The following is a 15,350-nucleotide window of genomic DNA, read 5'->3' as shown; positions in this document are numbered from 1 at the left end:
CTCTCTGTTTGTTAAATGCTGATCGGTGTGGGGACTCATCAGATTTGCAGATGACCCCAAGCTGGCAGGAATAGCCAACACTCCAGAATACAGGCTAAAGATATAGAAGGATCTTGATACACTTGAACATTGGGCACTGTCTAAGAAAATGAGATTCAATGAAGTAAGGTTCTACCTTTAGGCAACGAAAACGAAATGCACAGGTACAGAATACCTTGCTCCACAGTAGTAACTGTGAGGGGGATCTTGGAGTCCTAGTGGACAACCCTTTAAATATGAGCCAGCAGTGCAGCAGCTGCCAGAAAGACCAACACAGTTTTAGGCTGCATAAACAGAGGAATAGAATCAAGCTCACGTGAAGTGTTAATACCTTTATAAGGCCTTGGTAAAGCCACACTTGGAATTCTGCATTCAGTTTGGTCACCATGATGTAGAAAGGATATGGAGACTCTAGGAAGAGTGCAGAGAAGAACAACACAGGGGATCAGGGGACTGGAGGCTAAAGCCTATGAAGAACAGTTGCAGGAATTGGGTAGGTCTAGTTTACTGAAAGGAAGGACTAGGGGAGACGTGATAGCAGTGTTCCAATATCTCAGGGGTTGCCACAGAGAAGAGGCAACCTAACTATCCTCCAAGGCACTTGAGTGCAGAACAAGAAGCAATGGGTGGAAACTAATCAAGGAGAGAACCAACTTAGAACTGAAGAGAAATTTCCTGACAGTTAGAACAATTAATCAGTGGAACAACTTGCCTCCAGACGTTGTGAATGTCCCAACACTGGGAGTCTTTAAACTGTTGGATAGCCATTTGTCTGAAATGGTATAGGATTTCCTGCCTAGGCAGGGGGTTGGGCTAGAAGACCTCCAAGGTCCCTTCCCACTCTGCTATTGTATTGCATAGTATTGTATTGCATTGTATTTTGCTCTTTGCCTAGTCGCCCCCACCCTTGGAAGGCCTTCAGGCGTAATCTCTAACCTGATTGGAGGCTCTTCTGTCCCTCCATTGAGAGCTGCAGCCTTTAGCAGTGAGGGCTGATTTCTGCTTGTGTTTTCCCAGCTGCAGGGGGCTGCCATCTTGGGCCACATGGAGCCTCTCCTCCCCCTTCTTCCCAAATGGCTCTGCGGGGCAAATACCATAACAAAAAACACAGCTTGTGCTACTAAGAGCTGCTGGCCTCGTGCAGTTAAGTGTGGCCTCCTGCTGAGAACCTTCTGCCCCCCACCTTCTTTCTCCCATTTAAAGGGGAGTGTTCTTAAAGGAGAAGCCTGTGGAATTCTCCTGCGACTCAGAAAGGGGCAGAATAGGGTTTGCATAAATCCTGAAAGCAAGGTTGTTGGAACCCAGATGACAAAGTCATTGCTGCCTGAAGAGAAAACTAGTGATCTTTCCTCAGTTTCCAGGGGCGTGGGGAGGGGCTCTTCCTGCTGCTGGCCTTGTGGCAGCTGCCTCTGTCTTTCCTACTTGGAGGTAGGCTGGGGGGAGGGGGGGAATTGATCCACCGCCTGTCTCTTTAACCCCCCTTGATGGAGATATGCCTCCTTTTGGCCTTTGCCTGCCTCCCCCGCCCTTGGCTAATGCCTCTGCGATGGTCTCTAACCTTTTTAAGGGCTCCTCAGAGCCTCTGGTGGTGGTTGTTGCTGCAGGGCTGAGAGCTGGGCTCCTGCCGGCCTCCTCTGAGCTGCTGGGGGCTGCCATCTTGGACCACGTGGTTTCAAGATGGCCCCCGGCTCCAAATTCAAAAGCTCCTCTTTGCTGGAACACATGGAAATGGCTTGTGCCTTTGCAGGCTGCCATGTGGCTGCCGCTGCCGCTGGAGGCTCTCTCTCTCTCGCCTTCCCCTGCCTCCCGCAACTCTTTCTGAGCCTCTCCGGCTCTCACCTTGTTCACTGGTGATCGCTGCCAGCGCAGGCTCTCCAGAGCGTTTTAACAACCCGCTGTTCATGGCTCAACCCCTGAGGGGAGCGGAGGAGCACTCCTGCTCCTGAGAAACCTCTGCGGCAAGGGCAGGCCTGCAAGAGGCTTGTGCCCTGTCCTCCTGCTTGCCCGGCAAAGGTCATCACTGAGTGACTCCATCTCACTCAGTGGCCAGGGCAGCGTGCCGCCCCAGGGGGGCTTGTGGCAGTCCAGTCCTTGCATGAGGAGGCTGTGCGTGATGTAGGGAGGCAGGATTCGCCGGGTCCAAGCTTATTTTCCTTAATCCTTTGTAAATTACTGGAGGTCTAGAGTGGTGCAACCTTTCCAGTGAGTGGATGAGTCAAATATGGGGAATACCTGGTGGCCAGGGGTCGTTGCTTATCTGACTCATCCAATCATGAGAGGACAAGGTCAACCCATTCTGGATACTCCTCCCTCCTCACTATGGAGAAAGCAAAAAGTGCATGAAAAAATGTTGGGTGGGGAAGAAAAAAAGATATAAAGAAATGGCTTCCAATGTTCTTCGTAGCAGTTATAAGTACAAATATATTTTAACCTATCTCTCTAAAGTTACATCATATTATTCTTTCTATAGTCTATCTTGTCTAATCAGAGCCATAAATCACGTTCATTTCTTCCTTTTTTTATACAAAAAGTCTGTAAGAGGCTTCCAGTCACCTCTAAATTTAGATAATGTCTTTTAGCTAATCAAAGATGTGAGTATATCTATTTCAGCAAAATCTGTCAACTTCATCAATCATTCCTTCATAGTGGGTAGTGTCGTATCTTTCCATCTCTGTGTATGTAGCAATCACTTCATAGTAATCACGTTGAAATAACCTTCCATTTTTTAATATATATTTTTTACTATCTATTTATCTATTAATCCTAAAAGAAAGTTCTGGCTTCAGTTGAATAATGATCTTTAAAATCTTCTGTATCAAAGTATGTATTTTATCCAAAAATATTTGGGAGCACGGTGGCTCATGTGGTTAGGACGCTGAGTTGACAAGCAACAAACTCATGTTCGAGACCAAAGTGGTGCCATGGGTGGAGTGAGTTCCGGTCCTTTGCTCTAACTCCTGCAGGGGACATAGTACCCTGTTGCCGAGCAACTGTACTATCACCAGCTAATCTTTTCAACCCTGAAGCACCTTGATGCTTCCAACATGAGTGTGATGCAATTCTGTGAAATTATTTAGCTATTTTATATGGCCACCAAGTATGATAAAATGCCCCTTTGTATTGCTCACATTTCCAACATACATTTGAAGTGCTTTTGTACATTCTAGATGTTTTCTCTGGCATTATGTACCAAAAATAAATAATTTTATAAACGTTCTTTTTGAGATCGTAACACAATGTAAATTTCACCCATTTTAATCATATATTTTCCCATTGATCCATCTGTATATTAAACCAACATTCTTAATTCCACTTTATCATATACTCTTAACTTGTTCTTCTTCTGCTTGAGATAGATAAAAATATGTTTCATAAGTCCTATATCCATATTAAATTTTTCAGATGGCTGTCTGTTCTTGACCCTTTAGTTACATTTGTGAATTGCAACACAAAGAGCCTCTTAAAGAGTCCCTCTTTGTGTCAGATGGGTGGTTTAGAAATATGAAATATAAATGAATAGCAATACAATACAATAGCAGTGTTGGAAGGGACCTTGGAGGTCTTCTAGTCCAACCCCCTGCTTAGGCAGGAAACCTTATACCGTCTCAGACAAATGGCTATCCAACATCTTCTTAAAAACTTCCAGTGTTGGGGTATTCACAACTTCTGGAGGCAAGCTGTTCCACTGATTAATTGTTCTAACTGTCAGGAAATTTCTCCTCAGTTCTAAGTTGCTTCTCTCCTTGATTAGTTTCCACCCATTGCTTTTTGTTCTACCCTCAGATGCCTTGGAAAATAGTTTGACTCCCTCTTCTTTGTGGCAAACCCTGAGCATACGCACACACAAATATCTGAGATATGCATTACTGCTACTGTGTTTGCTCTTTGTACCTTGTTTTTACGTGAAGCTGTTACTCCAAAATTATTGGACAAAACAAAATGAAGCAAAGACTAAATAATGCAAGGCATAAATGCAGGGAAATAGTATGTTAAGCCCATGTTAACTTTGAGAAAGAAAGAAGAAAGGTAAGCTTATTTCAGCTGGGTTGCCCTAACTTGCTGCCTGTCACCTTCCCCAAATATGGGGTGTTTCCAATTTCCAGTTTCCTAGCCTTGAGTAAGCTTCTTTATGCTCTATCTTAAAACCTACTGAACTATCCAAAAACTACATACAGGCAGCGGAAAAGCGGAGAATCAGTAAAATTTTAAATTATTTTTAATTCACGCACTAGACAATGCATACATGGAAATAGGAGGAATAGAATAACAGAGTTGGAAGGGACCTTGGAGGTCTTCTAGTCCACCCCCCCTGCTTAGGTAGGAAACCCTACATCACTTCAGACAAATGATTATCTAACATTTTCCTAAAAACTTCCAGTGTTGGAACATTCACAACTTCTGGAGGCAAGTTGCAGCTGTTTTTCAGATGAAGCACAGTGTAATGAGGACTAACAGCTTGCAAAGGAACTACTCCCACCTATGACTCAATGCCATAGGGTTTCCTGTTAAACACGAAGCAATCTTAGAGAGCAATTTATTTCTCATTCAACCAATAAACAATCTGATACGTTTCTGAGGGCACAAATTACACGCCTGTAATAACAAACAGCCCTACAGGTCTTGTTAACCTTGTTCACGAACGTATACTATATGTTTCTCAAATCATAGCCTCTATTGGTTATGCCTGGGGTGTCTCTTTTAAAGAATTGCAGACTCTCCGCGTAAAGTTGAGAGCTGGTTATTTTGCCAGATCAGTAGCAAGTGATGTACTAGGCACAAAATAATAATCCTGCTTGGAGCTCTCATTGTGAATATAACACACCATTCTATACACACAATGGTGCGGACTGCATACTCTCAACATCCAGAGAATGGCTAGTGGGTCATTGAACAGGATTAGGTGAGCCAGGGTTGATGGTCTTGAACTTCTAAGAGGGCCTCAAACGCTTGCTGTTGCTACTAGAAAACAAACAGGTTGGTCATCCATACAGGTGAAACTCGAAAATTAGAATATCATGCAAAAGTTCATTTATTTCAGTAATGCAACTTAAAAGGTGAAACTAATATATGAGATAGGACTCATTATATGCAAAGCAAGATAGTTCAAGCCGTGATGTGTCATAATTGTGATGATTATGGCTTACAGCTCATGAAAACACCAAATCCGCAAACTCAGAAAATTAGAATATTACATGCAATCAATAAAACAAGGATTGTATATAGAACAATATCAGACCTCTGAAAAGTATAAGCATGCATATATACTCAGTACTTGGTTTGGGGCCCTTTTGCAGCAATTACTGCCTCAGTGCAGCATGGCCTGTGGCACTGCTGAGGTGTTATGGAAGACCAGGATGCTTTGATAGCAGCCTTCAGCTCTTCTGCATTGTTCGGTCTCATGTCTCTCATCTTTCTCTTGGCAATGCCCCATAGATTCTCTATGGGGTTCAGTTCAGGCGAGTTTGCTGGCCAATCAAGCACAGTAATCCCACAGTCATTGAACCAGGTTTTGGAGCTTTTGGCAGTGTGGGCAGGTGCCAAGTCCTGCTGGAAAATGAAGTCAGAATCCCCATAAAGCTCGTCTGCAGAAGGAAGCATGAAGTGCTCCAAAATCTCCTGGTAGACGGCTGCGTTGATCCTGGACTTAATGAAGCACAGTGGACCAACACCAGCAGATGACATGGCTCCCCAAATCAACAAAGACTGTGGAAACTTCATGCTTGACTTCAAGCATCTTGCATCTCTCCATTCTTCCTCCATACTCTGGGTCCTTGGTTTCCAAATGAGATGCAAAAGTTGCTCTCTCATTAAAGATGACTTTGGACCACTGAGCAACAGACCATGTCTTTTTTTCTTTAGCCCAGGTAAGACACTTCTGACATTGTTTGTTGTTCAGGAGTGGCTTGACAAGAGGAATACGACATTTGAAGCTCATGTCCAGGATCCTTCTGTGTGTGTGGCTCTTGATGCACTGACTCCAGCCTTAGTCCACTCCTTGTGAAATTCCCCAACACTTTTGAATGGCCTTTTCCTGACAATCTTTTCCAGGCTGTGGTCATCCCTGCTGCTTGTGCACCTTTTTCTTCCACACTTTTCCCTTCCTCATAACTTTCTATTAATGTGCTTTGATACAGCACTTTGGGAACATCCAACTTCTTTTGCAATTACCTTTTGAGGCTTTCCCTCCTTATGGAGGGTGTCAATGATGGTTTTCTGCACAACTGTCAGGTCAGCAGTCTTTCCCATGATTGTGATTCTTACTAAACCAGACTGAGAGACCATTTAAAGTCTCAGGAACCCTTTGCAGGTGTTATGGCTTAATTAGTTGATTAGAGTGGGACACTTTGAGGCTAGAATATTGCACCTTTTCACAATATTCTATTTTTTTTGAGATTGTGGATTTAGGGTTTTCATGAGCTGTAAGCCATAATCATCAAAATTATGAACTAACTTGCTTTGTATGTAATGAGTCTATCTCATATACCGTGTTTCCCCAAAAATAAGACAGGGTCTTATTTTCTTTTTACTCACAAAATATGGCTTGGGCCTTATTATGAGGGGAGGGTTTATTGTTTGGGGTTGCCAGGCGGCTGCTCTCTTCCGAGCGGGCTCCAAAAGAGCTGGGGACAGCCTCAGGGGCGAATGGCTGTGAAAGGCGCTCTGCATGGCTGGAGAGGGGGGTTGTGCGAATGTACTCTCTGCCGGCAGCTGGCCCACAACCATAGAGCATACGCCCAGAGCGGCCACTGCTGGAAGACTCGGTTTGGAAGCCACCGAAAAAGCCATGCGGTGGCGGCGGGAGCAGAGGTGCCTTGGCTCTGCAGAGAGAGCTGGGCCAGGGTGTCATGAGGCTGGGAGGTGTGCAAGCAGAAGCGAAACAGCCGCTCGTGCAACCCTCCTCTCCAGCCATGCAGAGCGCCTTTCACTGGCATTTTGAAGGCGCCAAGCTGCAGGAGCTGGGCGGCGGTGAATGGGTGCTCATGTGGCTTGGCAATACCCCTAGGTCAGTGAATGTGGGTTTGCCAGGTGGCTGCTCGTGAGTGTGGTTGCTTCATGACTGTTGTGTTGCACTGCTGCGACAGCGCAACACACCCATTCGCCCATGAGGCTGTGCCTGGCTTTTGGGAGCCCACTCGTAACAGAGCAGCCACCCGGCAACCCTCCTCTTCAGCTGGGCAGAGCGCTGCTCACCAACCTAGCAGTATCCCGAAGGCGCCAAGCAACGCGATCACCTTTGCCTCCCCTCCCGGTTCCCGTGGTTTGGCACCTTCGGGATACTGCTAGGTTGATGAGCGGCGCTTTGCCTGGGCGGAGGTGAGGGGTTATCCAGCGACCTTATTTGCGGAAGAGGGCTTATATTTTTGCCCATCAGAAAAATGTGGCATGGCCTTATTATCAGGACATGTCGTATTTTTGGGGAAATACGGTATTAGTTTCACCTTTTAAGTTGCATTACTAAAATAAATGAACTTTTGTACGAGATTTAAATTTTTTGAGTTTCACCTGTATATCGAAACGAGAGTGCAAAGCCTTTCAGCATAAGGACAGCACGAGGTCTGCGCAACATGTTTGAGGATTGCATGCTCACAGCAAGTGCAGTCAGCAACCATGTGGTAGGTTGCTTAAAACCTTCAGTTGGCCTCTTAACCTTTTCTGGAGAACGTTTGGGTTTATATGTTAGATTGTTTTGTCGGTGATTATTTATTACATGTTTTACAGGTTGGGTCATAGTTGTGTGTCGCACAATATATTTTGCTTTATGATGTTGGCTTACTGGATGTCCTTGGTGATTATGGCAGTATTTAATTGTTAGATTTATACTCTCTTTTTGATTCAGTGTCTTAATTGACATATGCAGGGTTTCTGCCTCACCACAATCATCAGGTTCTATCTTAGCTGACATTTAAGGTTTGTGTGATAAACTGTGCATTGGCAGGAGAAGCTGGGGAGAATGTCACTGTGGCTTTCCAAGGAGGAGGCAGCATATTCCGGAGAGGGTCCCAGACAAGAGACTGCATAGTTTTGAACTGGATGGTGGAGGGGAAGAAAAGTTTCAAAGTGGCCACACCTTAAAGTTTCCCAAGCTATAACTACTGTATTAGGTTAGGTGGTTATAGTTTTAGTCTGGTAAGATTCTGTCTATTAGGTGTAACCAAATAAGGATCTGGATTTGAATGGATCTCATTGTGCCATCTCTGGGGTTTGGGACTGAAAGGTTTTTAATCATCTCATTTTTTTTTCTAGGTGGCTTTGCTTTTGTATATGAAGCTCAGGATCTTGGAAGTGGGAAGGATTATGCTTTAAAGGTAATTATCTTAATTTGGGGGATTTTATTTCTCTGCTTGACTTCATTGATAGTAACAATTTGAATGGCAAATACTGGTAGGGTTAGGGTAGTCCTCGATTTAACAATAGTTCACTTAGTGACCAAAGTTAAAACAGCTCTGAAAAAAGTGACATAACCATTTTTTGCACTTATACCATTGCAGCCTCCCCATGATCAGGGGATTTACATTTATATGCTTTACAACTGGTTCATATTTATGACGGTTGCAGAGTCCTGGGGTAATATGTTCAGCGGAGTGACATAGCAAAGTCAATGAGAAACCAGGTTCACTTAACAACTGTGTTGCTAATTTAACAACTGCGGTGATTTGTTTAACAGGCATATCAAGAAAAGTTGTAAAATGGAGCAAAACTCACTTAACATATTTCTCACTTAGCAACAGAAATTCTGGACTGAATTGTTGTTGTAAGTTGAGGACTACATGTACAGCAGTTAAGAACAAATCAATTCCAGAATTGACTACTTATTAATAAACATAAAATATGTGGCTTGGTAATCTCTTTGACTATAATTTTAGTCCAATATGATGCCTTTCATATGTTTTGGAACTACAACTTCTGGAAATGTACATAATATATTGGGAGATATGTATAGATTGGAGGAGATTATCCACATAATATTTAGCTAACAATTGTCTGCCTCCCCATTTCCTAACTCTATCCTGCTGTACATTCTCCATGTAAAAAGGCTTCCTAGATAAGTTTGTAAATTTCCCCCTATCCTATTCTTGATGTTCACTTTTTCTGGACTGCTTCAATTTACCTACCTGAATTGAAAGCAATCCGTATATGGTGGTCAAGAGAACAAGAATGATCCATAGCATTTCAAGGGAAATACTTGTTGTTTATTCTACCTGTCTAAGGTGGCATACAGTGGGAAATGCCCTCAATTTATCTCTGCAGCAAACTGGGAAGTAAGAAGGGCTTAGAGAGATTGACTCAACCAATCATCCAATGAGCTCCATTGTTCAGTGAGGACTAGAAGTTGGGTCTGCCTCTCTTCATCAGTACAACTTCAGTACGCCAGATAATGTAAAATTATACACTGAGGAATGCCTATTGTTAATGTCCATATTTGTAAGCTTTGCTTAAAGCAGCCCACTTACAGTGATAAGAAAATCAATGTTATTGTGCATAGTGCGTAAATTTTCATCATGCTGCATACCGTCCCAAATTTTTTTTCGTTTTTCATTAGAACATTAATCCTAAGAAGGAAATGAACCCATCCAATTGACTAGTTACCGTATTTTTCGGAGTATAAGATGCACCGGAGTATAAGACGCAACAAGGTTTTGAAGAGGAAAATTAAAAAAAAAAGTTTTTGCACTCTGCAAACCTCCCCAAAATGGCCTGTTTTTCACAAAAATGGGCCCATCCCCCCCCAAAGCATGAATAGTCTTTAGGGAGCTTGTAAAGTGCTCCGGGGGGACAAAAACAAGCAAAAAGTGGTCTGTTTTTTGCAAAAAAAGGGCATGGATAGCCTATAGGAAGCTTATAGTGTGCTCCTGAGGGCTGGGGGGGGGGAATTGAGCAAAAAATGGGCTGTTTGCTCATTTCTGCCCTCCCCAGCCCCCAGGAGTTCTCTGAAAGCTTCCTAGAGGCTGTGCATGGCCATTTTTGTGAAAAGGGTGGAGTTTTGGGAGGCAAAAAATGCTGTATTCAGTGCATAAGACACATCCAGTTTTTCAGCCTCTTTTTTGAAGGAAAAAGGTGTGTTTTATACTCCGAAAAATATGGTAATATATATCTTGTGTTATGTTTGGTTATCTTACTCTTCTTTTTTCTCTCTTTAATACTTGTCCTAAAAGAGTTTTAGACACATAAAGTGCTAATGGTGATGCAAGTGTCAGACTTGGTAGACAAATTCTAAGGAGAAGAGGAAAGAAAAAAGATTTAGTGTTTAATTTCTAAAACTTCTTAGAGCTAGTTCAAGCAAATGCTTTCTCAGTAACTTAGAGTAGAAATGCAGATAAATAATGAATAAATGAAAGCATTTCCTTCTTTCTATGCCCCTGGGATATTTTTCTCTCAAATACCAGTTTTACACAAAATCATTGTGGTTTTCAATTTAATATAGCATGCTTTTTCAAATTTCACCAAATAAGAAGATAAAGTGAACTTCTAAATGAGTCCTGATGCATTTCCTTTTGATTTAGAAGAACCCAAAACTAATTATAACTGTTGTTTAAATGTTTTTATCATTTGCGAACTATGTAACTTGTTATTAAAATCCCACAGTGATAAATAGTGAACAGTGTAAATGATATTTAATAATATGTCGGTATAGGGTCAGAGGTGCTATTCTAAACATTAAAACAATAAATATTCTGTTCTTATATTCTAATTTTGGAATCAAATATCAGACTAAACTCTTATTTGGAGAGGAAAGCAAGAATGAATGTGTTCTATGCAGCAAAACTAAGCTCTCAATTATGGATTGAGAAGGAGAGAAAAGCAAGAACGTATGTGTTAAGCATAGCAAAACTAAGCTCTCAATTATGGTTTAAGAAGGACAGAAAAGCAAGAATGTATGTGTTAAGTGTAGCAAAACTAAGCTTCAATTATTGGTTTAAGCAGGAGAGAAAATAGGAATGAATATGTTCTATGTAGCAAAAAGCAATATGTGTGGCAAACCTGGATTCCTAGCTTAAAGTAACATACCCTATTTAGTGTTTATGAATGAAATGTTTTAAAAGCACTCAACATATGAGTGTACATATGTGTACACACACACGACTGTTAACAGTATATGATTACAATTAGTCTTTGATTTATGACCAGTTGTTCAGGGATCATTCAAAGTTACCATGGTGTTGAACAAGGGACTTATGATCTGTACTCAAACTTATGGCTGCTGCTGCTCCACTGTAACCATGTGATCCCAATTTAAGTACTTCGTAATCTGCCTGACCTTATGACCATCTGCAACAGCCCCTACCTGCCTATCTTTCCTCCCCATCCCATCTTGCTGTGTCCTTTGGATCTACTTCCCATCTGGCTGGGTAGCCACAGGCCTTGGGCTTGCTTCCTGCCCTGCTTGGTACCACATCCTTAATTCTCCTCTCTGCCCCATCACACCTTGCTCCATTTACCTCTGAAGATTGTGCTTCCGAAAGAGAATCAGGCAATGCGCATGTGGCCTTCCTATATAGAAGCCACTTGTGTCACCCTGGAAGTGGGTGCCATTTTGGAAGCTGCAGAAATTCCTGGATTACCTGCTTCCAGGATGTCATGAGGCAGTACAAGAATGCCATACAGCACATCGGTTGATTTTCCTTTTCAAAAGCAGATTCCCAAAGATCACATTTCTGAAAGAGGACTCGGCTAATGTGACATGCGTTCTTTTACATAAGCCGCCTTGTGCCATTCCAAAAATGGCTGTCATGTCATCTCTCCGAAGGGTACAGTTTTCCAAATCACATGATTAGTAAAAATTGTGTCCGCCTGAGAGCTTGTGAGAATGGCAATCGCCTCCAGAATGTGGCAAACTATGCCTCTGCAGGAAGGTTGCGTGTCACATGGGCTGGGATCTCTTCAGGAAAGGTGATCTTTGGAAAAGGCAAGTGGAATAGTTGTGATGGGGCGGGATGAAGGCCCAAGGGTCCTTCAAGAGGTGGGGGAGACTATGTGAGGCCCTGAGCCAGCCACATGCGAACTGGAATGGTGCTGCACTCCCAGGGTCTCTTCTATATCCTGATAAAACCTTCTACTCCCCTTAATGATCACAGCAGGGAAAAACAGGATTGTGGTCATTAAGCATGTGGGCACCTCGCGTAATGACCACAATGATTTATAACTATAATTCCAGGTTCAGTTGTGGTTGTAAGTGGAGTAAAAAGTGTTTCATGAGAGCTGAATTTTTTCTCCCTCTGCAAAGTTCTGTTATAAAGGAATCCGGATCTGCTTCTAAGTAATATTACATAAAACAGCAAAATTGTGTTTCCTTAGTTGGTTATCTATAGTGAAACAAATGTTCTGAATAAAAATATTGACCAAATAATTTTTTTAAAAAAATATTTATATTTTTCTTTAAAATCCTATATGAATTTGTATCTAAGAAAGTGTGTCTGAGTCTATGTTGCGTTTACTTCCAATATTTCATTTTTTTTCTTTTCCTTTTGTCATTGGCTTAAGTTCTTTAATATATTTTTTTTTGTTTCGCAAAAGTAAAAATACTGGGGAGAAGTATGGCATTAGTATTGTTCCTTAAAGCACTGTGTATGAATGTTAAATATTGCTACCTGCATACTTGAGCCTTTCCTACTAATAAAGAAATATTAATCAGTAATAGAATCTAGTGACCATGTTTTGATTTCTGATAGCATACAGTTTCATGCATTGAGATATTTTTTAGCAATAACCCAGAAGATTTTTAGTTGAAAATTGAGATTCCTGTGAATTGGCATAGTGAAGTCAGGATCCAACCAAAACTTGTGGAATAATCTCTACGCCTGATTTCATCTAAAGCTGGAGGTCATACATGATAGCACTTAGCGCTTATATACCGCCTCACAGTGCTTTACAGCACTCTCCAAGTGGTTAACAGAGTCAGCATGTTTCCCCCAACAGTCTGGGTCTTCATTTTACCAATCTCAGAAGGATGGAAGGCTGAGTCAACCTTGAGCTGGGGTGGATTGAATTCCAGACTGTGGGCAGAATTACAACAATGCATTCTGAGCATTGTCCCACCACAGCTCTTGGTGATATCAGTGATATGAGTGTATTGGTCTTCATTTACATTCAAAGTTTGTGTGAGCTAATAACTAGTTTTTAATATAATTATAAGAGAAGGAAGGGTATAATTACTATTGTTTGGAAACAAAACAAACACCCCCCAAAAAGAGAGAAAAGAAATCAAAATGTTCTTCTTTGAGATCTCTTTATTTTCCTGGCAGAGATTATTGTCCAATGAAGAGGAAAAGAACAAAGCTATCATTCAAGAAGTCTGCTTCATGGTATCCTTTTGGAGACAGGTGAAGAAGTCATATTGTGCTTGGACTATCAAATTCTGGTTTAATAAGTAAGGCTACAAAAGTGGTTTCTTTGCTTCTTCATCAGAGCAAAACTTCAGTTTATATTTACACTAGAAACTATCTTAATGTCTTTCAAACAGCTCAGAATTTGAAACCCGAGTTTATCTGGGGCTTAAATATCGGTTCACTGTTGTGTTCCAAATTGTTTTGCTGCTCATATGACAGGAGAAGCAGAGGAGGCATGTGTAGCAGAGGACAGGAGAGCTAGTCTAAATGGGATCTTTGATTAAATATATGATACAGGAAATTTGTTTGGAGTTATAGTTGCCTCAGAGAGCATATTAGTTCTACCTGCCTCCTAATCTGTGTAAATTTTCCTTGTTTGAAACTCAGCTTTCTTTTGCCCTATTAATCTTAATAATGTTCTGTTACATCAGAAATGCTTTCCTCTGTCCTTTTCTCCCTCCTGCTTTAAATTATGCATAGAATGTGGTTGTGTTCAGCTGACTGTTAAAAGTTGATCCTAATGTTAATTGGATAAGCTCAATGTAAGCTACGCTTGACCACATCGGAGGCAGGAAGCGCAGTTGCCAAACTTTGCCAATAGTGGCGTAATGCGGAATTCATTGAGTTTTCAACATCCTGGTCTGGGTGGTCAGCACATGTTTCCGACCACAGTCTCTCGTTCAGAATTGGAATTATAATCCAACCGAGTAAACGGTAGTTTCACTGCATGCAAACCTGCAAAGAGGTTTTCCAAATAAACAAGAAACTTTGAAACCTTAACAGACACGTGATTCAGAAAAAACTATCTGGACACCCAAACATTGTCCAATTCTGTTCTGCTGCCTCCATTGGAAAAGAAGAATCGGATACTGGGCAAGGAGAATTTCTTCTGCTCACGGAACTTTGTAAAGGTAAAGTTGCAATTTTTGTGTGGAATCACCTTGGCTTGACAGCCTCATTCACTGACTCAGCCAGGCTGGCTCTGTTGAGAAAAGACTCAGGCAACGTTTCTTAGAACAAAAGCATTTAGTATCATCAAAGGGCTCCAGGGCTGTTCTGCACTTTGAGCAAAATATATAGTCTTCATTATCTGGAATTTGAAACTTAACTCCTCCATTTTCATTTCTGACCTTTCTGTTTCAAGCAATATTTTAGAAACAGAATGAAGGAAAACATTATTTTAAGTGTAGCAGAGGAATGACTAAGTGACTCTTCCCCACTTCAGAACTTTGAATTTTAATTCATGTTTTCATTGCAGATTAAAATGTACTGGCTAATTATTTGATTTTACTAAGTTTGAAGAATAAGTTTATTTCTTCCTCCTCCCGTTTGTCCTAGTGTCAGACATGAAACAAATGCAAAGTTAAAATAACTTTTAAAAAAATGTTCTGGCCTGGGTACAAATAAAAAAAGAAAAACCTTTAGAGATGTTTTACATTTCAAAACCTGCCATTTGTCTTGCCAAAAGAACAACAGGTTACTGAACCAAAAATTGTTCAGCATTTGGTCTTCCCTGTTTCCCCTTCATTTATTAGATGTTTATCCTTTACTTTATAAGTAAATCAAAGTGGCAAACACACCTAATCCTCCCCCTTCCTCCTATTTCCCCCCACAACAACCCTGTGAGGTAGGTTGGACTAAGAGAGAGAATGACTGGCCCAAAGTCACCACCAGGCTTTAAAGCCTAAAGTGAGACTCCTGGTTACTAGGCCAGCACCTTCACTACTACACTAAACCTCACTGCACCAAACCTTTCCAAAGGCTGAGTAATAATTGAAGTGTACCGCAGTACTTGTTTGTAGTCTAATATCATACGAACTAATGATAGAGTGTATTAAAGAAAAGAAGTATATAGCTGAGGTGGTGTTGCTAGTAGAGGATACATTAGGGAGCCTTATCTCTCTGCAGAAAAATCCCAGCGTACAGCTGGACTGATTCACACATTTTCTCCTCCCTTTCAAACTGCACATGCAGCAGCAGATAATG

General features: G+C 41.6%; 1 protein-coding gene across 3 annotated transcripts in view; it reads left to right on the top strand.

Moving 5' to 3' along the window:
• GAK (cyclin G associated kinase) overlaps positions 1–15,350 on the top strand; it is a 97,123-nt gene that overhangs the window by 18,875 nt on the left and 62,898 nt on the right. For all 3 annotated transcript variants that reach the window (XM_087716266.1, XM_087716265.1, XM_087716264.1), the window contains exons 2-4: positions 8,284–8,345; positions 13,281–13,340; positions 14,161–14,275. In XM_087716266.1, coding sequence (XP_087572392.1) covers positions 8,284–8,345; positions 13,281–13,340; positions 14,161–14,275 — 237 coding nt within the window. The remainder of the gene's footprint in view (positions 1–8,283; positions 8,346–13,280; positions 13,341–14,160; positions 14,276–15,350) is intronic.

Source organism: Thamnophis sirtalis, unplaced genomic scaffold (assembly GCF_051295495.1).
Source record: "Thamnophis sirtalis isolate CommonGarterSnake01/CBP01778 unplaced genomic scaffold, rThaSir2_p1.2 scaffold_5, whole genome shotgun sequence".
In the NCBI taxonomy this organism is placed as follows: Eukaryota; Metazoa; Chordata; class Lepidosauria; order Squamata; family Natricidae; genus Thamnophis; species Thamnophis sirtalis.
The sequence above is the reverse complement of the archived record's forward strand: the minus strand, read 5'-3'. Positions and strand labels throughout refer to the sequence as shown.